The sequence below is a fragment of the Nicotiana attenuata genome, unplaced genomic scaffold, assembly GCF_001879085.1.
Source record: "Nicotiana attenuata strain UT unplaced genomic scaffold, NIATTr2, whole genome shotgun sequence".
Taxonomy (NCBI): Eukaryota; Viridiplantae; Streptophyta; class Magnoliopsida; order Solanales; family Solanaceae; genus Nicotiana; species Nicotiana attenuata.
In genome coordinates, this window is record NW_017672980.1 from 18,971 (window position 1) to 43,115 (window position 24,145).

Consider the following 24,145-nt stretch of genomic DNA (forward strand, 5'->3'; position numbering starts at 1 on the left):
CCACATTAATATGGTAAATGATTTTGGGAAAAATACTACCTATATCCATTTATAAGTAGCTTATTATAAATTGGTCAATTCATAAAATATTACTACTATTAGCCAATTCGCTATTTGCAACAAAAAAGTCAAATTTTTACTTTTTTTGAGTGGGTGTTATTATATTAGATTAGGTATATCTTAAGGAGATTTGATGGATTTTAAGACAGTTCGATTGAAAATTCGAAATAGAAGATGAATATGATAAAAGTGATACGTGTATCACACTGTATAACTTGTGTATCACATATGTATCAAGTGTATATCACATGTAAATCCATGTATACATGTGTGTGAGATACATGTTTGATATATGTGTCGCTAACTCGATTTTAACTACGAATTTTGATACCAAATCAGTTCAAATCACCTACAGTCTTCCTTAAATTTTGTATATCGACTCATTTATATGTTTTCAATGAATTTCAACCATACCCATTGCAAAAAGTCATTTTTAACTTAGATTTTTGGAATCTTGTGTGTGTGTGTATGTGTGAGTATATATATATATATATTTATATTTCATCACTTTGTTTGCTTCCTCATCCATGAAATTTCATTTCCGCCTTGCATCTAATGTTGCTAATCACGCTTGAAAATATGGAAGGAGATATTTTGTATGATTCGTGGAGAGAAAGAACTTTATTTCTTTGGATTTTCAATTTTTATACGTGTTTAGCTAGTTTTGGTAAGTTTATGCCTAATGGCTAGAAATTGGTAAGTTGACCCTTTTGGAACATTTCTGTAAGATTTCGAATGATTTTTATGCTAATATTAAACCGGTTATACCAAGTAATTTAGTGCATTTTACGTTCCCAAATTAAGATTACTATAGAAAACTTGTTGTAGCTAATCATGCTACTTTTTTAACGAAATAAATTTGTTGGTACACTAATAGTGTCATTTCCAAAGAAATAGTAGGAGCATTGATAAATTTTTCGAAAACAAAATTAAGTATTTGAAAATCACAAATAGTGCTATAAATTACAAATTATACAAGTATTTATAATTTTGTTTCTTTTCTTGTCTTTTTATATTTTCCCTTTTATGTTTAACAAACATGTCAATACAAATTAGACAAATTATTAGTGATGAAGCATAGTTGAAAGGTTCGATAGGGACAATAACCACTAAATTAGTATAGTACTTTTATCAAAGTAAAATGACTAGATGAGAGTTAATTTGCAAGTATTATGGCCGATAGCAACCTGTGAACAAATTTATCTACTAGTAATTGATATTATACAAGTTTTAATATTAAATTATTAAAAAACTCTATTTAAATGCTCAAACCTTTAATATGAATCTCGTATTTATTTTTTATTGAGTTTTTATTTTATCAGGTCAAAATATAATATTAAATAATTTATTTTTCCATTGACAAATCTGTATTTGATTAAACACATAAAGACTTTCAGTACTTCCCATTTACTCCATATAGATGTGATGTGATGTGATAAGGGAAAAAACATTGATTAGTAATTAATAAACTTTTGTATTAGGAGTAGATTATATAAAAAAATATAAAATTATGTATGAAGTAGTAATTTTATGTACTAGAAAACATTTCGGACACGTGTTTCTCCACTTCGCATATAGTCCAGTTGCCTAACATAACCTTTCTATTTACTCTTTCAGCCTTTGTTGACCCAACCCTTAAAAGTGTTCATTTTCAGCTGAAATCGTGAGTAGATTCCGGCGATATGACCGTCGGAGATTCGCCGGCGGATTGGCCTCCTCCTGGATGGACTGAGGATGTCAAAATAACTAGCGGAAGAAAAACCAAGGTTAAATAATTGAAAGTTTTTTTTAGCTAATTTATAATGAATTAGGATATTGCTGCTGTTAATCTGTGTTTTATTCTTTGATATTCGTTCAAATCCAAATGGATTTGCGGTAATTTAGCTCAATTTCCCCTTTATTTGTTCAAGTTCGATTTTTTAAAGTGCGTAATCTATCAATTTTGTAGTTAACTCCAGATAGGTCTATGGTAAATTTTTATGGGGTTATTCAAATAACTTTATTATTGTTGATTTATGGGCTTGATCAACTTGGTAAACCAGTTGCATGTAGAATCTTGAATTACTCATTTTATCGAAAATGGTTTTATTGAATCCCATTTGCTGAAGAATTATACTGTAGTAAAAACTCTTTTTTTTTGTTTGTGTGTGTGTGCGCGCGCGCGCAGAGGTGGAGCCAAGATTTGAACCTTATGTGTTCGGGTTTGTAATCCTTTTAAGTTACTGTATTCTAAATTAATAAGTTGTACATATTCAATAGATTTCTTAAGACAAATATATGCATGGTTGGAACAAAAGCTACCGGGTTCGGCCGAACTCTGCCTCCGCCCCTGTGTGTGTATATAAAGCTGTTGAATCCCCTTTATATGGGGAAAATTCTTGTAAAGCAGCAAAGGGGGTTCAAATTACTTTAGGTCACATGTCCAAATTGGATTGAATGTGTGCAATTTCCTCGTATAAAATCCTGGCTCCACTACTGACATCATCGTTAAATGACCAGAGTCTAAATCAATTTCTTCCCATCTATCCAAGCCTTGGTGGATAGAGTTAGCTGGTACCTGTTGCTGGTGGGAGGTGACAGGTATCCTGTGGAAATAGTCGAGGTGCGCGCAAGCTGGCCCGGACACCACGTTTATCAAAAAGAAAAAAAAATCAATTTTCCCCTTTCTAGATTTGTATGCATACCAACTACTAGTTGGTATTATGGCCAATAATGTTTTTAGTTTTAGAGACTTTTATGACAGAGTAGAGTCGTAGAGATAAGTGTGAGAGTTAGAGAACCTATAGCTTAACAGAACCCTAATTTGCCTTAAAGCACAAATATTTAGTATTGGAATGTAACAAACTCGAATAGAGTGGAATGGTTTAGAGGATTCATATATTCGATCCCAAGTGATATGGGATTGATGCATAGTTGATTGTGATTTAAGTGGCCATTATCCATATGTATAACTTACCAGTCTTTTAATTATTTGGAAATTATCGCACCAAGGGTGTGGCCTAGTGTGCAATGAAGTGTGAGAAAAACCATGAGGTCTCAGGTTCAAATCTGTTGACTCAATTTGTAAGAATGATGGATCTAGCATAAGGTTGTTTCCTTTAGGAATTGAAACTTTCCTCAGTCTTTGAACTCTTCTCGATGTGCTTCATATTCTCTTTGGAGTATCTCATGTAAATTTGTAATTGTGTTCCCGACTTGTCTTGGCTAATCTGGATATGTGCAGTGATGTTGCAACATTAGAATCTGCACTTTAAAGATTGTTACATATGGGGCCGTTAAATGATGTCATGTAAGAGATCTCATAATCTTTCTGCTTATACGGCTTGCATCACATGCTGCTGTCATTTCTCTTTTCAGTACTACACAAATGTGGAAACTGGGAAAAAGTTCTATTCCAAGAAGGAAGTCACTCGGTATATGAAGACAAAAGATACTTGCCATGATGTAGCTCAAGTACTGAATCAAGATAAGAGTAGCACCGAGAACAATGTTAGTCAAATGAATCATCAAGATAAGAGCTTCTCTGAGAACAATGTTAGTCAAATGAATTATCAAGATAAGAGCTGCTCCGAGAACAATGTTAGTCAGGTGAGTTTTGAAGGTGAAGTAACAACGACATTCTACTTTTTTGTGCGTGGTTTATCTTCTGAGATCTGTCACTTGTTATTGTCAGATTGTTGAGGAAACAAAGAAATCTCCTGAGTGGTTACCTGCAGGTTGGATAGTTGAGTTGAGGACTCGTAAGTCTGGCTCCAATGCTGGTTTGGCTTACAAGGTATGGAAATGGAAATCTACCAATCTCATACTTGTGGCTATGATTTGTTATAATACGTGTCTTTTATATTTCTTTTAGTGTGAACTTTCTGAAAGATTAGCAGTGTGTCAATTTCTGTGTTGTATCAGCATGTCTTTTTGCAAGATTTCTCACTTAAGTAAACAGATAACATTGCTCATGCAATTCCATGTATATGACACTCCGTGGCATACAAATGGTCATGCTGCTTTTGGTTCTGCTGGTAGTTTATCTGAGTCCCAAAATGCCAATAATATTTGTTAACTGAGGTATTGATGAAAATGCAGATTCCAGGCAATATCTACTTCTGTTTAATACTAGTTATATAGGGTTTATAATATAGGGAAAAGTCCAAATTTACCCCTCTACTATATGAAATATCTTTATTTTACTCTCAGTTATACTTTGAGGCCATCTATACCCCTACTGAGACATTTTGCCCTTGATTTTAACGGCAATCCAGCGTGGACGGGGTGAATTCCACATGTCGAAAAAGGTCCAAATTTACCCTTCTACCTTTTACTGGGTTGAAGTTATCCCTCGTTATACTTCAGATTGGAGCTCCATTAGGGTCAAGAGCAAATATGAGGATTTCCTAACAGGGGGGGGTATGAATGGCCTCAAATTATAATGGAGGGTAAAATGCCCTGTGAGCTTTATAAAAATTGCTATTTTACAACATTGTTTATAATGTGTTTTAGCAAAATCAAATTTGGTTCTATTATCAACACCTTGATTAGTTTAATCATCAGGCTAACTCTTGAAGCAGTGATCTGCTGCATCTAGGCGAGGTTTGATAATTAGTGGAATATTATAGAGAAAACAGAAATTTTCAGTAAGAAGCCTCATGATTTAATTTAAATATACAAATTTTGAGTTCTTGTTTTCATAGGAACTTCAACCAAGTATTCCTAGAAACTTCCTTAGGGGCTTAGCTTGTTATAGTCTCTTTTTCTTTTTAACAGTTCCGTTGCTGCAATACTATGCAGCAGAATGTGTAGTCCGAGTTTGCGACTTCTCAGCAAGAACCATGGCCTTTAGAGCAGTAATGATGCTATTTTGCAGATAACATGCTCCAATCACACCCTCATCTTTACATTCATATTGTTTTTGGCTGTTCTTCCAGGTTTACATTGATCCATCAACTGGAAACAAATTCTATTCAAGGCCGGAAGTATCTAAATATCTCAAAACTATGAAGCTGAACAACATCACAGGAGAAGAACAGATAGTACACTCTCTCCCTTTCGACTTTCTCACCATGACATTCTGTTTTTAGTTTTTATACCTTTTTTCTAAATGATTCATACACGTACATCTATTGGAGTTGAAGATATCCTCTTTGCTCAAGATGCCAAATATCATTCTTCTCAAGTCAAAATTATGTTTATGAACCTGATCTTTAAAATGTTTTAAGAAACTAGTTCAGCTTTGATTATTAGGAGAAGTCATACAATGCCACATAATAAAGCTGGTACAGCGAAAACAAATATAAAGAAAAAGTACTTTGGATGAGATTTGATCTCCTTCTTGGTATCTCTACCTGCATAACTCTAATAATGAGTACTCTGTTTCTACGCTGTATAAGTAAAAAGAACGTTTCGCGTATTTATTCGGCAGTGGCCCCCTAAACGAAAAATTACTCTGGAGAGTTGCACCATACATTTGTAACTAGTTTGAAATGAAAAAAATCTGTCTTTGGGCAGCCTGACACATATTTTGGACATTCCTTTTAGGAAAGAGTAGGTAAAAGTTTGATGGAGGGAGCAACTGGCAGAAAAGAAGTTGATAGTAGCTTTTGTAGCCTTGAGTTATTACAACATCTTCATGTGTAATTATGTTTTTGTTTCAGCATGGAACTGGTGAAGTATCCTCTTCAAATCAAAAAGCATCTGGGAATTCCAAAGATATCGGGGGCCAGAGTCGCATATCCAAAAGGCAGAAATCTGACGGCGATCGGCCCTCGGTAAAAACTATTTGTTCTGTAATATACTCATGACAACGCTAAAGATTCCGTTGTTAGCTGTGTAATTTAGTATGTTACCGATTTCTCTAGTAACATATAAGTGGCAGTTGAAAGCAATTCATTGGGTGTTGCATTTAGGTAGTGCAACTTATTCTCGTCAAATTATGTTTTTGTTTCAGCATGACATCAAGGAGGGGTCATTTTCCAAGCAGAAACCATCTCAGGATTCTGAAGAAGTTGGGGAACCGAGTTGCATATCCAAAACACATAATTCTGGCATTAACAGGCCCTCTACAAAGACTTCTCCTTCTGTAATATACTCAACATACTTCTGAAAATATTTGAGATTTTAATTCAGTATGGATTTACTGATTCTCGAGTACTATCTAAGTTGCTGTTGAAAGCAATTCAATGGGTGTAGCCTTGAGATATTGCAAGTATTCTCATGTAATTATGTTTTTGTTTCAGCATGGTGCTGGAGAGGACTCCTCTTTAAATGAGAAAGCATCTCTAGATTCCAAAGAAAACGGGGTCCAGAGTCCCTTATCCAAAAGGCAGAAACCTGGCAGTGACAGTCCCTCTGCAAAGACTGTTTGTTCTTTAATACCTCAGATGCTTCTGATATATATGATTTATAGGTGAGCTATTATTCACCATAGGTTACTTTTGTTGTAAATATCTAGGTTGCAGTTGATGGCAATTCAGTGGATGAATTACCCCCAGGCTGGAAAAAAGAAGTCATAATTCGACAAACTGATCGTGGGATAAGAAAAGACCCGGTATCTCTCTTTATTCCTCAGCCCCTCTCTCTCTCTCTATGTATATACACACACATCGATATATATATGTGTGTATATATATACACATATACACATATACACATATACACATATAAACATACATATATATACTCACATACCCATAATCTATTCAAGGGGGACATTCTATTTTGCACCATTATGCAGTATTTTAGCATACATGAGAAAGGTGCTATGGGAGCAGGGTTTGGTGGCTCCTTGTATGATAGATATGAAATGCTGCAACAGTAGATATATATTCAAAGTTGAGAATTTTATATTGACTTGGTCATTGCAGGTTTACACGGATCCAGTGCATGGGTATAAATTTCGCTCCAAAAAGGAAATTTTCCGCTATCTACAAACCGGAGACACTAGTAAGTGTGCTAGAAGACATTCTAAAAGGAATGTAGCTTCAACTATGAAGGATAATTCTGTAAGTCCACGCCTTTCTCGATTCCCCTCCCCCCCTACCCCCTACATGTCGCCGGTTGCCACTGTTATCAGGCTACTTGTTTGATAACTCCTTTTTTAATTTTAGTGCTCCTCAGCTTGCGTACAGAACCTTGTTGGTCATATTTTTATGTTGTTGCCTCCAGCGAGATGCACCAGTCTCAACCCTTTAGTAGGAAACATATTACATCCTGTAAGAGTAGTGGTGTAGTTGGTGCTTCTGTAACACGTTGTTCGTGTATTGGAGGTACTGAAGAATAGGGATGGCAATGGGGCGGGGCGGGTGCGGGCCGGGGCGGGGCGGGTTTTCTCTGATGCGGGGCGGGGTGGGTTTGCTCTTATGCGGGGGCGGGGCGGGGCGGGGCGGGTTGACTGCCTTTTTGTAAAAATTTCAAGCGGGGCGGTGCGGTTTGTGGGTTGAAACCATTAAAGCAATCTGCTCTCTGTTTTGCTCTTATTAATATATTAAAAATTAAAATGCTTCACCCAATTTTGTTTGTCTATTTCTAATAAACAGTTTCTTTGTTTCTATCTTTTGTGTTATTTTGTGGGATTATCAACTCATTTTCTACGACCGTAAACTGATCTTAATGTTTTTGTTTAAACTATTCTTAGCCTGTTTGAGCTATTAAAAAAGAAATCTGAAAAAGGATAACATGATTGAATGGTGATTTTATGGTATTTTATATTGAAATTTTGTGTTATATTCTATTCTTTGGTATTGTATTTTAATTAAGTTAAACAGAGTTAAAATAGTGTCACACAGAAGCAAACTAGATTTACTGTTCCAAAAGTCTTGTTAAAAAATATAGTGAAATTAATTACTAAAAGCAAGAACTCTATTTGGGTTTCAAGAAATAATTCGATAACATATTTTATAGAAAACTTCAGTAATCTAGAAGAAGAAAAGGACTTCCTTTTTTTTTTTTTTTTACATTTATTTGAAAGGCAACACAAAATTTAGAAGTATAGAATGAAACAACAGTTGTTTTCTTTTACGTTTCAGTGATTTGGAAGGATGTCTTTTCGACTAAAAATGTTGAAAACCTAATTTGTCGATTTTTAATATTCTAAACGTTATTTTTTTTAATTATAGTTTTAATATTTACATAAATTTGTGTGTATATTTATATTAAACTTGGTTTTGTTGACTTAATATAACGAACATTGTACCTAATAACAATTTAAATTTGTCCTTCAATGACAGCAAGTCCATCAATAAAAAAGAATGGAAATGATTAATTTTTTAAATGAAAGAAAAAAGAAAAATGAAACTTATGCGGGGCGGGGCGGGTCGGGTTTTGCGGGTGCTAGGCGGGGCGGGCTGAAAACAGAAAATTTGCTATGCGGGGCGGGGCGGGTTGAAAGTTTTGCGGGTTTAGTCCAAACCCGCCCCGCCCCGCCCCGCCCCACTGCCATCCCTACTGAAGAAGCTATTCTAAAGCAGGCTCATTGAATTAGTGAAATTTAAGTCACATTAGAAGTAGTATCCACGTTTAAAGAGAATACTATGCAAGGTGAAGACAATCTTACATGTAATTTAGCTTTCTACAAAAAAGAATCTTACATGTAATTTGGCTAATGACTATTTGATCGGTGGCAGAAGGATTGATCAATACCTTACGATTCTAGGAGGAATCTTGTCTATTATTGCATATCAAATATAGTCATTCAAGTGTAAAATCAAAGTTAAATGGCTTTTCACCATATTAACATTTCTCAGCATGGGTATATGCTCTCTTTCTGTGTAACTGATTGATCTTGAAATTCCTCCACCTTGTTCTTGATTAGCCTTATTTGGTGTCAGTACTGTAATCAGCCTTAATCTTTTATACACATGAAGTTTGCAAGCTCAATTTGCTTATTATCAAGACTAGTGGATGTTGATTTACCCTGAATGGGAGGATCACTGATGGTCGGATACTTATTTCATTTGATAGCACACGGCAGATGATGCCAGTTTGAAGAAATCAGAGTGCTTTGTGACAGGAAGACAACTTTTTGCCACTGAGGAGGCGAAAGGTGATAATCTGTAGTTGGAAATATTGCCCCATTGTGATATGCTACCATTAAAAAAGAAAAAGATTGCCCCATTGTCCCAGTCTGAGAGGACATACATTATTTATTCAATATCTGGTCATTCATACTAGTCATTTCAACTCCCTTCATTTTACTTTTCTTCATTAATATGTTGACCTGCTTTCCCTAGATGTTGATAATTATTTCTCAATTGTGAAACTGGAATTTCTGGTGTAGGGGAAAATAGTTTTTTTACTTGCTCACCTGCACAGCAAGTTGAGAGTTCCAAGAAACTTCCTGACTGCAGTGTGTCTGATCCTAACATCATCATCACATCCATTTTAGCTGAGATAAATGAGAACCATTCCTTTGAAGATGTAAATGAAGATGCTGAAATAGGAACTGTAAGTGTTGGTGTTGAAACGCTATCAGCGGTTTCCACTCAGTCAGATCTCCTCCCAGAGCAGCAGCTACCAGAAAATGAGCAGGAAAAGCATAATTATAAAGCAGGGACGCAGCAGTCTGGAAAATCCAGAAATCCAAAGTCACTTAAACCTGGTCGTCGGGTCTCCAAAAGACTTGCAGGTCGAGAACCAGAAGCAGCGACCGACTTGGATCTAGGTGAACATGCTCTTCCTGCTGTAGTTGAGAAATCTGCCTCCCTGAATGTCTGTGGTCAAGAATTGCTCCAGCACTCCGATCCTACACCGGAAACTGCCAACTCTGATCAGGCTTCTTTGAGTGGAGAAGCTTCAGTGGATGAATTACCCCCCGGCTGGAAAAAAGAAATCAAAGTTACAAAAAAGGCTCGTGGGATAAGAAAAGACCCGGTACTCTCTTTCTCTCTCTCTCTCTCTGTTGCATGCACATTATCCTCTTCACTCAGAGTGTATTTTGCACCATTATGCCATAATGGGTTATGCATGAGAAAAGCTGTGGTACATTAGCAGTAGGGGCTGCTTATGTGAGGGGTGCTGCATAAGTAGATTTATATTCGAAGTTTTTCAGTGCGGATTTTAAGTTGACTTGATTATTGCAGTTGTACACTGATCCAGTGCATGGATATGTATTCCGCTCCAAGAAGGATGTTTTGCGCTATCTACAGACTGGGGACATTAATAAATGTGCTATAAAACCTTTCAAAAGGGATCTAGATGCAACAATGAAGGAGAGTTCTGTAAGTCATTTACATTTCTGCACCTCCCTCCGGTTCTCCTGTCACCTCTGTTATTGTTATTTGTTGGATAAGCTCCATTTTCCACATTACTGCTAAACCTTGTTGGTCATATTAGTATGATGGTGCCTCCAGTGCTATGTGGCAGTTTCAACCCTCTACTAGTAAAATATATTAGATCTTGTAAAGAACTGTGGTGAAGTTGGTGCCTTCTGTATTTTGTTTCAGGAAGAACCTCTTCTAAAATAGGTATGCTTTGTTCTGAGACAGAGTGGCTGAACTAGGGAATATAAAAGGAACACAGATTAAATCCGTGAAAGCAGTAACTTGAGTCAACTACAACTTGTCAAGAGTGGATAGCCTAGTTGTAAAGCCTGTCCACCTCCAAGCAGGTTGGGTTTGAGTCATGAAGGGCGGAAAGTGGGGAAGGGTAACTGTTGGATCCGGAGTAGGGGATTTGGGCGGTGGAGTTTATCCCTCTCTCTCTCTCTCTCTCTCTCTCTGAAGATGCAGATGTTTCCCAAGTTTAAAGAGAATAAATCCAGATCATACTATTCGAATATAAATATGTGGAGACAGTAGCTTATGATTCTATACCAACTATGCTCAAGAGGGTTAGAAGGAATGACTCAGTACCTTCTGTTTCCAGTTTGAACCATGAGCTGATGAGCATTATGAACAACCTTTTCTTCTAAGTTCTTTAAATAGGAAAACCATGATAAACTCTAGCTAATGCGATAGAAGGTTAAAAGAAATGACTCCATACCTGATGGTTCCTGGATCTGAATCACCATCCTGGGCATTACCGTTGTCCTTTTTCTTGTAAGTTCTTTAAATGAGGGGGAAAATCTTTATATCTAGTATTTTACATATCAAATTTAACTGTTCAAGTTGAATGTCTTTTCATTGTATTAACATTTCACTGCATGTCTTAACTCTTTATATAATAGAATAACCTTGATTTTTTTCTAATGAAGTGGTTTCATTGATGGAATCAAGAATATGCAAAGAGTACAAAAGATAGTTATTACAAAAGAGAGTTTGTTGGCCTCCATTACATGAAGTTCTATGCTTAGGATAGGAGCTAACAAAGTCCAAAAGTTTGTCAGGGGTATTTACAGGAGGTAGATTGCACCAACTAAATAAAGATAAAAGACATCTAGTGCTTAAGGGAGTGAATTGGAGTTGATATTCCATCAAAATATCTGCGGTTCCTTCTGTCTAAAAACACCAAAAAATTCTTGCAGGGATCACTTTCCTTTTCCTGATGGATTTACCAACTTTTCAAGAGCTCCAATATTCATAAGCATACTTAATATTCTCTTGCGTGACCCTGAAGTTTCCGTACCTTGTTTTAACTTTTAACTAGCCCTTATTTTATTGTCATGGGCTGTAAGCACGAATCCCCTATGTATTTCACTGTTTGTGATGAGATTCAGTTTTGGCAAGCTCAATTATTTGATCTCAGGACTAATGGATGTTAATTTACTTTGAATGCGAGAATTTTCTGACGGTTGAAAATTTTCTTTTTGGTAGCCCGCAGCACTTAACACCAGTTCGAAGAAATTAGGGTGCGCTATGACTGAAAGGCAACCTTTTGCAGCTGAGGAATCCAGAGGTGATACTTCTTAGTTAATATTCCCTTGCACCCCAACTTTTAGAGGAGATATATCATTAATTAAGTATCAGGGCATCACTAGCAGTCATTTCAATTCTTTCATTCTACTCTTTTCCCTTGGTATATGTTGTATAAACTCTTTAAATATCGGTACTTATTTCTCAATTCTGAAACTGGGATTGCTGATGTAGGTGAAAAACGTGCTGTTACTTATTCACCTGCAGTACAAGCTGAGAGTTCAAAGAAACAGCGTGAAAACAGTGCCTCCAACGCAAACACCAGTATTACATCAGCGGCTGATATAAACACAAAGCATTCATGTGAAAATGTTATTGAAAATGTTGAAATGAGTCTGGACACGGAGCCAGAAATAAGAGACTCAAATGCAGACACAAAAGTCATAACTGCTGAAAGTGTGGTTGCTGAAAGGCTATCAGCTGTTTCAACTCCTCTGTCAGATCTACTCCCAGGGCAGCAATTACCAGAAAATGAGCAGGAAAAACATATTAATAAAGAAACACCTAAGCAGTCGAGAAGATCCAGAAATAAGAAGTCAACTACACCTGGCCGTCGGATCTCAAAAAGACTTGTCGGCCACAGCCCAGAACCAGTGGCTAATTTGGATCTAGGTGAACGTGCTTTTCGAGCTGTGGTTAAGAAATCTGCCTCTTTGGGCATTCCCCTGAATGACTGTTGTCAGGAACTTGCTCAGAACGAAGATCCTACAGTAGGAACTGGCAATTCTGATCAGGCTTCTCTGAGCAGAGAAGCTTCAGCGGATGAATTACCACCAGGCTTAGAAAAAGAAATACTTGCCCAGAACAAAGATCCGACTGTAGGAATTGGCAATTCTGATCAGGCTTCTCTGAGCAGAGAAGTTTCAGTCGATGAATTACCCCCAGGCTTAGAAAAGGAAACACTTGCCCCGAACAAAGATCCGACAGTAGGAACTGGCAATTCTGATCAGGCTTCTCTGAGCAGAGGAGCTTCAGTGGAGGAATTACCACCAACCTGGGAAAAGGAAATACTTTCCCCGACCAAAGATCCTACAGTAGGAACAGGTAATTCTGAGCAGGCTTTGAGCAGAGAAGCTTCAGCAGATCAATTACCACCAGGCTGGGACAAGGGAATACTTGCCCCGAACAAAGATTCTACTGTAGGAACTGGCAATTCTGATCAGGCTTCTCTGAGCAGAGAAGCTTCAGCGGAGGAATTACGACCAGCCTGGGAAAAGGAAATACTTGCCCCGAACAAAGATCCTACTGTAGGAACTGGCTATTCTGATCAGGCTTCTCTGAGCAAAGAAGCTTCAGCGGATGAATTACCACCAGGCTGGGGAAAGAAAATACTTATCCAGAACAAAGATCTGAGCGGAGAAGCTTCAGTGGATGAATTACCACCAGGCTTTACCTGGAATAAAGGTCCGACATTAGGAACTGGCAATTCCAATCAGGCTTCTCTGACCAGAGAAGCTTCAGCAGATGACTTACCACCAGGCTTTACCTGGAATAAAGGTCCAAGAGTAGGAACTAACAATTCTGATCAGGCTTCTCTGAGCAGAGAAGCTTCAGCGGATGAATTACCACCAGGCTTTACCTGGAATAATGGTCCGACAGTAAGAACTGGCAACTCTGATCAGGCTTCTTTGATCAGAGAAGCTTCAGCGGATGAATTACCACCAGGATTTACCTGGAATAAAGGTCCGACAGGAAGAACTGGCAATTCTGATCAGGCTTCTCTGAGCAGAGAGGCTTCAGCGGATGAATTACCACCAGGCTTTACCCGGAATAAAGGTCTGACAGGAAGAACTGGCAATTCTGATCAGGCTTCTCTGGGCAGAGAGGCTTCAGCGGATGAATTACCACCAGGCTTTACCTGGAACAACTGTCCGACAGTTGAAACTGGCAATTCTGATCAGGCTTTACTGAGCAGAGAAGCTTCAGCGGATGAATTACCCCCAGGCTGGGAAAAGGAAATACTTGCCCAGAAGAAAGATCCTACTGTAGGAACTGGCAATTCTTATCAGTCTTTTTTGAGAAGAGAAGCTTCAGTCGATGAATTACCACCAGGCTGGAAAAAAGAAATCAGAATTAGGCAAAACGCTCGTGGGATAAGAAAGGACCCGGTATTTCTCTTTCTTCCTCAGCATTTCTGTCTCCCCCTACCCTCCCTTCCCGCGCGCGCTTCTCTCTCCCTCTCTTTCTCATGCACATCATCCTATTCAAGCAGAGAGTGTTTTACACAATTCTGCAGAAATGGGATGTGCATGGGAAAGGGTGCTTCTGGAGAAGGGTTATGTTGCTGTTTATGTGGCAGGCATGGAATGCTGCATAAGTATTTGTAGTTAGTATCTTACGGTAACTTGGTCGTTGCAGTTTTACACGGATCCAGTTCATGGATATGTATTTCGCTCCAAAAAGGATGTTATGCGCTATCTGCAAACTGGAGACATCAGTAGGTGTGCAATGAGACCTACCAAAAGGGATCCGGATTCTGAAATGAAGGGTAATTCTGTAAGTGCACCTTTCTGGATCCCCCACCTGGGGTTTCCTGTCAACTCTATTCTTGCTACTTGTTTGATAATGCCTGTTCTCCATGTTACTGCTATTCAGCTGGCATGTAAATTTTGTTGATCGTATTTGTATGAACCCTTTACTAGGAAGATATATTCGATCCTGTAAGAACAGTGATGAAACTTTGTTTTGTGTATTGGAGGTGCTCTACACCTATTATTAAACAGACATGCTTCTTCTGAGACTGAGTGGCTGCTTTAGAGAACACTCACAGGGAAGATAAATTTGAAAGCAATGACCTTATCCAAGTTCAAAGAGAATAAATCCACATCATACTATTTGAATTGGAATATGTGGAGACAATAGCTTATGTGAAACTATAGCTAAATATGATGTCATAGAAGGTTAAAAGGAATGACTCAGTGCCTTAAGAGTTACTAGATCTGGACCACCATCCTGAGTATTATCCCTATCCTCATAAATTCTTTAAATGAGGGAAGTCTTTATAAATTATAGCTGAAAATGTTTTTCTCAGGGCAAAAAAAACTATGGCTGAAAACAGTGCTATAGAAAGTTAGAGGAAAGACTCAATACCTTGTGATTTCCAGATTTCAACCGCCATTTCAAGCATTATATAAGCTTTTGTTTTCTTTGTGAGTTCTTAAACGAGGAGGATAATCTTTATGTCCAGCGTCTTGCATATACAAATAATCATGCATGTGGAAACTTTAAGTGGAATGCCCTTTCATTGGATTGACATTAAGCAGCATGTCTTTAATGGGCGACAGTAATCACCAATCCTTTATGCATAGTTCGTGACAAGATTGGAGTTCGGCAACTTCAATTTTTCAGTTTTCAATACAAGTGTATGTTGATTTTCCTTGAAAGGGAGAAATTTCTGATGGTTGAAGCTTCTTTCTTTTGATAGCCGTCAACACGTGGCGCCAGTTCAAAGAAATTAGGGTGCTCTTTGTCTGGAAGACAGCCCTTTTCTATTGAGGAATCAAAAGGTGATACTTTTTTGTTGGCAATTTTGCTCAATTCCTCCAATCTACTCTTGTCATTTTTATTTGTTCTGTTGAATTCTCTAATCATTGAGAGTTATTTCTGAATTCTGAAACTGGAGTTGCTGATGTAGGCGGAGAGTGTTTTGTTACTTATTCACTGGCACTACAAGCTGAGAGTTCCAATGAACATCCTGAAAGCAGCGTGTTCAACAACACCATTAGTTCATCTACTGTAGCTGATATAACAGAAAAGCATTCATGCGGAAATGTAAATGTAGATGCTGAAATAAGACTAGACGTGGAACGAGAATTAAGAGCCTCAGTTGGAGACACAAAAGCTATAGCTGCTGAAAGTGTTGATGTTAAAAGGTCATTAGCTGTTTCCCCTCAGACGGATGTCTTCCCAGAGCTGCAATTACCAGAAAATAAGAAGAAAAAACATAGTAATAAGAAATTGCCAGTGCAGTCGAGAAAAATTAGAAATGAGGAGTCATTTACACCGGTTCGCCGGGTTTCAAGGAGACTCTCAGGCCACTACTCAGAAGTGGTGCCTGATTTAAATGTAGGTGAATGTGGTCCTGGATCTGTCTCTTCAGGCCATCCCCTGACTGTCTCTGGTCGGGAATTGTCCCAGCAAGCTGATCTGGCCACTTCAGATCAGGCCTTTCTAAGAAAAATAGCTTTATCACAAGATGATCCGTTGGAAATTGTGAAGTGTCCTTCAGAGGGCCAAGCTTTTAAAGAGCAGAAAGCTGCGAAGGAATTAACAAGTGAGAAACAAGATGATAGAAGAATATTGCGAGATCCTCAGCCAGCTGAAATAGCATATGAAATCGGAAAGATTCACTTGGAGCACCAGGTGGTTAAAGAAAGGCCTACAGCACAAGACAGTCAGAAGAGATTATTGAACAATTCTTGGCCAGCTCAATTAGCATGGGGAAGTAGGGTACTCCCTGTGGAGAACCAGTATGTTTCGGAAAGGTGTTCTGTAGAGCAGGTAAGTGAGAAACGCGATTATGAGAACATGCAATGGCGAGATTCACAACTAGGTGAATCATCACAGAGAAGTAGAGAGCTTAATGTGGTAAACCAGCCTGTTAGAGAAAAGCAAACAGGAGACCTAGTAACTGAGAATCAAGATGAGCAGAGCAGAAGATTGCAAGCACAACTAGCTTCTTATCCATTTGGGGATTATTGGTCGGACCCATGCATGGAATTTGCATTCAAGACCCTTACTGGTGCGATACCAGTAGAAGATACCCTCGCCTTTCAAGGATCTTCCCAGCAAGAATTCAATACTTCTTACACTCAGGCTGATGATGGGTGCTTTGAACTGCCATTATTCAACACTTCCAGCTTTTACATGAATGATGTTCCTAGCCATTGCACTCCATCAGAGGAGCACGTTCCGCAGGAGCAACCGCCAATAACTCAAACCTTTTTGCCCACTGGAAGTAATAGCATGCCAGGTTGCAGTAGTGTTGTTTCTCAAAGTCCAGGTTTGGACACCCAGGCTAAGGAATATCAATCTAAAGTTAAATCGCAGTATCCAGGTATGGACACCCAGGCCAATAAATCAAACCTTTTTGCCCACTGGAAGTAATAGCACGCCGGGCTGCAGTAGTGTTGTTTCTCAAAGTCCACGTTTGGACACCCAGGCCAAGGACTATCAATCTAACGTCAAATATCAGAAGTTGAATCAGAAAAAAGTTGAATCAGATTGCTTAAAGAGACTAGTGTTGGATCAAGTAATAACATGGAACTGCTCTTGTTTGTGTGAATGCATTGCAGCTATTACCCTCTAGCTGTTTTAAACTTTTTTTGATGCAGTTTCTAGAGTTGGGGGGACTGTCTATAATTGGTTGAAGATTGACAACAGGTGATGCTTCATCAAATGTATGTGGGATGAGATGGATATATTAGATCTGTTCGATCCGGGTGGTCGAAATGTAGATGCAACTTTTTAGATCTCATGATCACTAGTACTTTAGACAATATTTTTCCCACTTCAAAAGGCATAATAGACAAATGTTTGCTAAATGTTTTCTATAATAGGTTGGATCTCTAAGCTTTGGTAGCACATAAAAGCTGGTAAGAAGGGTAGGGGGACGAGTTCATTATCCTTCGAAAAGGATGGGTTCATCGTCGTCCATACTGCAAACCCCTATGCCAGTTAGTCCTTGGGAATGTCTTTATTATTACAAAAATAGGAAAGTGTTATGGGCAAGTGGAACACACCGAATGATTTCTTCACTAGAATTTCAAAATCTTATACCGCATGGTCTTGCCTCTCTATCTCTCCGGGTAGGGGCAAGGTCTGCGTACATTCTATCCTTACCAGACCCCACTGGTGAGATTTTACTATGTTGTCGTATATGCATGGTCTTCGAACTTGACAATTTGGAATCAATGGTAAAATCATATTACATGATAATCCTTATATAACAACTCATGTGACAATAAGTTGAAAATCATGACAAAGAGCGCCAAGCAAATTCTTGCTTCTTCTCTCCACAAAACCACAAAAAAAGGGAAAGAACACCCCAACAATCTCGTTTTAAGTACATATTGGAACACAACGTTTGGAATCAAATTGGTAATTTGAGGAACAATATCAAATTGATTGACGAACTGATGCTTCACATCAATAAGAAGACTCTTTCCATCCGCCATAACTTTCTTCTTGTTCATAGTCCCGCTCCTCCTGCAACATAGAAAAGGATACAATGCACTTAGCATACCAATTATACTTAAATGTCTACATATGCTAATTTTTAGAGTTCTTTATCTGTGGTTATTTCATAATATTCGACTGTGTAACGTCTTTTGCTACCTATATAAATATCCTTTCAACCAAAAAAAAAGAAAAACTGACATGAACGTGAAGATCTATATGATTGATCTCAACTTGCTTGAGATTGAGGCGTAATAGTAGTTGTTATTCGGTGCTGCCAAATGTCACGGATCACCCCCTCCCCCTCCCTCGCACACATGGATACATATACACATCCTCCTCTTTGAAAAAATGACATTGTATAGCCGCTCTCAAAATAATAGCCGAAAAAAGTATATTTTTTGTATATAAATATACAATTATGTATGTTACATACAAAAGATATACAAATTTTATACACTTTTGCGGCTACCCAACATAAATAATTTCTTTTGCGGACTAAAAGTGACATTTAACTCATCTTTTTTCCTTTACGAGTATCAAACGAGCTCAGAAATTTTGCAATTGCAGTGGGACAAAAGATATATCCAGTGTGAAGCATATCAATAAATAAAAAGTGGGAAGAAAGTAACTTGCCTGAGGAGTAAAAGTGAGACCAACTTTAATTTCTCCACAATATTCTTCATTTTTAACTACATTATATGCAGTTGTTGGGATGCTTCCTTCTGAAAAAACTGGCTCAATTGGTATCCTGCATATATCATACACATGAAAATAGTTCAAAACAAATATCAACCATTCAACTTATAGGTTACGCTCGTGTAAAATAATCACTCGAAAGTAACATATGCTGATCTCCAACATATTAGCAGTGGGTGCACGTACAACCATACTCTAAGTTGCTCTGACATGGTATTTTAGGTGTTGCACCCCGTGTCGATACGGCACTAGTATGAGTGTGGGTATGGGATCCATACTGGATTTGGTCAAAATTTTTCAGGTACTTTGACCGTGACGGACGGGAAAATTTGAAACGAGATACAATTTGATTCCCGAAATCAGAACCAAAACTAGGGCAAATTTGAAGAAAACGGCATACCTTATCTAGGAAATCAATCTTTTACTTATCTACAACTTGAGAATAAAAAAAAAATCCATACTTTAAAAGCTTTATATACGTAAGTATTCCACAAAATTTCTCATAGTTTAGAGATATTTTTCTATTTTTATTTTTTTGAATTATTTTTAGCCGGATCCCGCACATGTATCCATACTCGTATCCCCGAATTTTAGAATTTACATCTTAAATAATCCGACCTCTAGATCCGCACCCGTGTCCGAGCAACTTAGACCATACTGTCAAACCCAGACTATGTTTATAGATACAAATAAAATATGTTTAAATCTTAGATTCGCCTCTAATAATACTTACTTGGCTTCTCCTACAAAGTCATCTTCACCTACAGAATCACTGTCCATTATCTTCAAGAACAGTTCTTCAACACCCTCAGAAATAGAGAAAACAAATGTTTCATTCCATTCAGGTTCACATCCCTTCCCTATGGAAAACCAAAATCAAGATTATTATAAATTTTATTAATCAAACTTCATTTTTTTCTTTAATAAATGTGAAACTAATAATATTAAGACACTTAACCAAAAGAATTATGACATTGTACCTGATGCAACACTGCTTTTTTTCTCCTGAGATCGACAAGTTAGAACCACATATGGATCCATATTATCTGTATCACCATAAGTAATACATTTAAACAAGCAATACATAGCGAATTGAGAAATTAAAAAAAAGGAAATAGGCGAATATGATCTGAATAAATATTCTATTTTTAACAAACTATTGTGCATTTTTAATACTTAGTTTACCACTTTATCAACATAGATCCCCAAATTGAAGTCAAATGGCCAAGATGAATGTTGAATTGATTATTCCTTTGGGTCCATTTTATTTGACATTATTTGACTAGGCATAAGCTAAATTTAAATTTACTAGTTCACTGTAACATAAAAATATTAAAGTACTAATGAAAAAATTTAATTTGATCAAGCAATCATCAAATCAAATATTATGATGAAATTGCTAAAATGATTTGATTTTTTAACTTGACTAGTTCACTAATCATCAGCAAGATTAAGATCCAAAATACAAATTCAAGGTCTTTTGTACATCCATTGAAATAATTCTCCTGGATCATAAGATCAGTTATGGTATGGTGAATTTAAACTTTTTAAAGACTTGATTTTTCTCCTGTTTATTTCATATATTAATTTTCCACCAAATTCTAAGGAGAAAACAGAAATCCACATCCAATTCAACTGATCAGAACAAAAAACCGCAAAATAAATAAATAAATTGACGAATCAAATAATATTGCAGATCACTTACTGAGAAAATCAGTATTATCGAGGCCTTTAGCTCCAACGAGAAGTACTTCAAGTTTTCCTCGCGCCATTTTCAATGAAAAATATCACAGATCCCAAGGTAAAAAAAGCAGATTCTAAATACAGAAAAGTTTAGGACAGAGAGATTCTACTTCGAGAGGAAAAGCCGGTGTTTTATACGAGCGAAAAGGATACCGGTTTAGGTGGGGTTAGACCGGGATCATTATAACTTGAACCGGCCGGGTGAGCTCCTTCATTGGTGGTGATCGGTCGGCTGGAGTAGCGATCTGGTGTGATAAGTATATTTTATGTGAGTTGTGGATCTAGCATATGGAAAATCACATGGTCTCTTTATACATTTTTCCATTAATTTCAATCTGTTATTCTAATATAAACGTAAATTAACAATCTAATAAAAATGATAAATTACTCACTTATTATAATATGTTAAAGTAGTAAAAAATATCCTTATGTAAGAAGATAATTCAAGAATTGCATAGTCAAAGTAGCAAACATACAGAGAAAATACTACATAGACTAAATTGGTACTCAATATAATAGATAGATAAATGTGTAAATAACAGGAAATGCGGAGGGATGAAGTATAGCAAAGTAGGATAAATTGTAAGGGTTTGATTTACTTGTAATGTGTAAATATTTTTCCTGGTAATGAAAATGTTAATTACCAAAAAAAAAAAAAAAAATCCTTACGCTATTGGTGTATACAACTTAATTTTTTCACTTAATTATAATAATTAAGTTGATACGATTTGATGTAAATATCGGAATAACAATTTAGTACATGTTTATTGTTGAATAAGTGGTGCAACAGGGTACAACTTTGGTAGCTCGAATTAGGTGAGGCTTGTGTTTCAAGCTAGCTAGTGATCGGTACTGATGTAATGCCATAAAGTTGACTAAATTTATCGTGTACCCAACTTACAAAAGACGTATATAGGTGTGGCCGTCTCGTTCAGGCTTTCCGGAGGCAAAATATAAAATTGGTCGGTCAATTAAAATTAATTTCATTCGCTAGCTAAAAAAGCATAAATTGTGTATATGTTTTGTATATTATATATATAAAATATATATTTTAACGACTATTATTTTGGGAGCGACTAAATATATACATTTCTCTTTTCATGGGGGAAGTGCACAAATAGCCACTAAAAGCAGTTGCTTTTATTTTAAAGCCATTGTTTTCAATGTATTTAGGCTTTAACCACTACTTTAATAAACTTATACCTGACTGGACGAAAATACCCTTCTGATATAAGTTATACCTACGCTATTATAACACACTCGACGAAAACCAAAAGCAGCAGCAGCAGCCGGCGATCGCAGCAGCAGCAGCAGCGACTGGACGAAAAATTCAAAATTCTCATCCAAAAAATCGACATAGATAAACAGTAAGTTATACTTTCATGTGTTTCTATCGATTTTTACTTCGATATAGTTATACTTTTTCCGATTTGTATTGATTTGATTATATAATAGATAAGAATTTGATTTTTTTTTTTGAATTTCTGGATTGATAAACTTAAGGACATCGCCTCCTATGATAATTCTATAAAACTTGAGCACATAATATTAAGGACATAGTGTCTTCATTTTGGAAATTGAATTCAAAAATTAAGGACACGATGTCCTTAACTTTGATTCTACTGTCCTCATTTTGCAAATTGAATTGAAAAACTTAATGACACAATGTCCTTCACTTTGTTGTTGTTCTTCTGTATACTAAGTCCTGAAGTTTGAGTTTCAAATTGAAAAAGTTAAGGACAGGAAGTCCTTAAGTTAGAATTATAGATTGAAAAGTTAAGGACATAAGTCCTTAATTTTTGACTTGCAGGTTAAAAAGTTTAGGACAGGCAGTCCTTAACTTTTAATTCCAAGTTTAAATGTTAAGGACAGGCGGTCCTTAAGTTTTGACTTGCAGGTTAAACAGTTTAGGACAGGCAGTCCTTAACTTTTAAATCCAGGTTCAAATGTTAAGGACTGGAAGTCCTTAACTTTTAATTCCAAGTTAAAATGTTAAGCACACTTAGTCCTTACCTTGGTCTTGCACTTACAGTACACCTCTTCTTAATTATACAAGGAGTGCTTTATAACGTTTTATGATGTTTCTTGTTGGGTAGAGAAACATTTTATGATGTTTCTTGTTGGGTAGAGGAGGAATTGAAGAAAAGAATAGATTTAGCATTTACTTTGAATGTAAGTATTATGTTCTATGTTTATATTATGATTTTAACAATATTTAACATAATGTACTCACTTATAATTTTTCAACATTGAAGGTCTTCCCTGTTGATTCACGGCGTTCTAGAGTTGAAGAAGAAGGAATAACTTTCTTGGTGGACTTAAACAAAAGAACATGTGATTGTTTTCAGTTTCAATTTGATGAATTATCATCCATACATGCAATTGCAGCTATCGAGAAGAGAAACATCAAGAAGTCCAACTTTTGTTCGCACTGGTACTTAAAGGAATCTTGGCTAAAAACATATGAAAGACAAATACATCCTGTAGGACATACTGATTCTTGGATTGTACCAGAGAGTGTTAAGTCACAAATTGTTAAACCCCCAGATTTCAAAGTGCCACTAGGTAGAAGGCAAAAGAAAAGGCATATTCCTGCTACCGAGCCATCAAAAATAACATTCAAATGTGGTCGTTGCAGAAGAATTGGTCATAATAGAACATCTTGTATATATTCTCCTGCTCTCCATCCATTTTCAAGAAAGCATAGAGAAGATTAGATATATCCACTTATGTTTATCGACTCTTTTTAGTTTTTGCCATAAATTGGATTCATTTAGATTATTCTTATTTGAGCAGATGTCTGAATTTTGAAAATTTCTTTCTTCTTACTTTGTTTTTGTTTCTTTTGAGTTCAAAGATTAAAGTTAAGTACAGGAGTCCGTAAGTTCGACTTGCAATTTCAAAACTTAAGGACAGTCTGTCTGTATGTCCTTAACTTTGAGTTTTAAGTTCAAAACTTAAGGACAATGGTCCTTAAGTTTCATTTAAAAGGTTAAAAGTTAAGGACATGAAGTCCTTAACTTATAGATTCAAGTTTAAAACTTAAGGACTGTATGTCCTTAACTTTGAGTTTTATGTTTAAAACTTAAGGACAACGGTCCTTAAGTTTGATTTGCTGGTTAAAAAGTTAAGGAAGTCCTTAACTTATTTCTAAGCTGAAAACTTAAGGACTCCTGTCCTTAACTTTGATTTTAAAGATTAAAAGTTAAGGACAGGAAGTCCTTAACTTATAGCTTCAATTTTAAAACTTAAGAACTGTATGTCCTTAACTTTGAGTTTTAAGTTTAAAACTTAAGGACAACGGTCCTTAAGTTTGATTTGCTGGTTAAAAAGTTAAGGAAGTCCTTAACTTATATTTCTAAGCTGAAAACTTAAGGACTCCTGTCCTTAACTTTGATTTTAACGATTAAAAGTTAAGGACAGGAAGTCCTTAACTTATAGCTTCAATTTTAAAACTTAAGGACAGTCTGTCTGTATGTCCTTAACTTTGAGTTTTAAGTTCAAAACTTAAGAACAATGGTCCTTAAGTTTCATTTAAAAGGTTAAAAGTTAAGGACATGAAGTCCTTAACTTATAGATTCAAGTTTAAAACTTAAGGACTGTATGTCCTTAACTTTGAGTTTTATGTT

At 36.6% G+C, this 24,145-nt stretch overlaps 2 protein-coding genes across 3 annotated transcripts; one reads left to right on the forward strand and one right to left on the reverse strand.

Moving 5' to 3' along the window:
- The first annotated feature begins 1,651 nt into the window (after positions 1 to 1,651).
- LOC109215080 lies at positions 1,652 to 17,482 on the forward strand. Of its 2 annotated transcripts, XM_019379099.1 has the most exons (17): positions 1,652 to 1,826; positions 3,418 to 3,648; positions 3,734 to 3,835; positions 4,980 to 5,084; positions 5,706 to 5,819; positions 5,999 to 6,130; positions 6,288 to 6,410; positions 6,503 to 6,598; positions 6,915 to 7,052; positions 9,010 to 9,091; positions 9,326 to 9,918; positions 10,128 to 10,265; positions 11,799 to 11,880; positions 12,072 to 14,005; positions 14,256 to 14,393; positions 15,322 to 15,403; positions 15,532 to 17,482. In XM_019379099.1, exons 1-17 carry the CDS (start codon positions 1,743 to 1,745, stop codon positions 17,001 to 17,003), a joined length of 5,646 nt encoding a protein of 1,881 aa, XP_019234644.1. In that variant the 5' UTR covers positions 1,652 to 1,742; the 3' UTR covers positions 17,004 to 17,482. The 2 variants fall into 2 exon arrangements, with proteins under 2 accessions (XP_019234644.1, XP_019234645.1); XM_019379100.1 differs by lacking the exons at positions 6,915 to 7,052; positions 9,010 to 9,091; positions 9,326 to 9,918 and having other exon boundaries at positions 1,653 to 1,826.
- A 301-nt stretch (positions 17,483 to 17,783) lies between these two features.
- On the reverse strand, positions 17,784 to 20,763 carry LOC109215081 (elicitor-responsive protein 3). Its single transcript, XM_019379101.1, has 5 exons — positions 20,479 to 20,763; positions 19,754 to 19,819; positions 19,507 to 19,633; positions 18,711 to 18,825; positions 17,784 to 18,104 (listed from the first exon to the last, which is right to left on the reverse strand). Exons 1-5 carry the CDS (start codon positions 20,543 to 20,545, stop codon positions 18,045 to 18,047), a joined length of 435 nt encoding a protein of 144 aa, XP_019234646.1. The 5' UTR covers positions 20,546 to 20,763; the 3' UTR covers positions 17,784 to 18,044.
- Between the last annotated feature and the right edge of the window lie 3,382 nt (positions 20,764 to 24,145).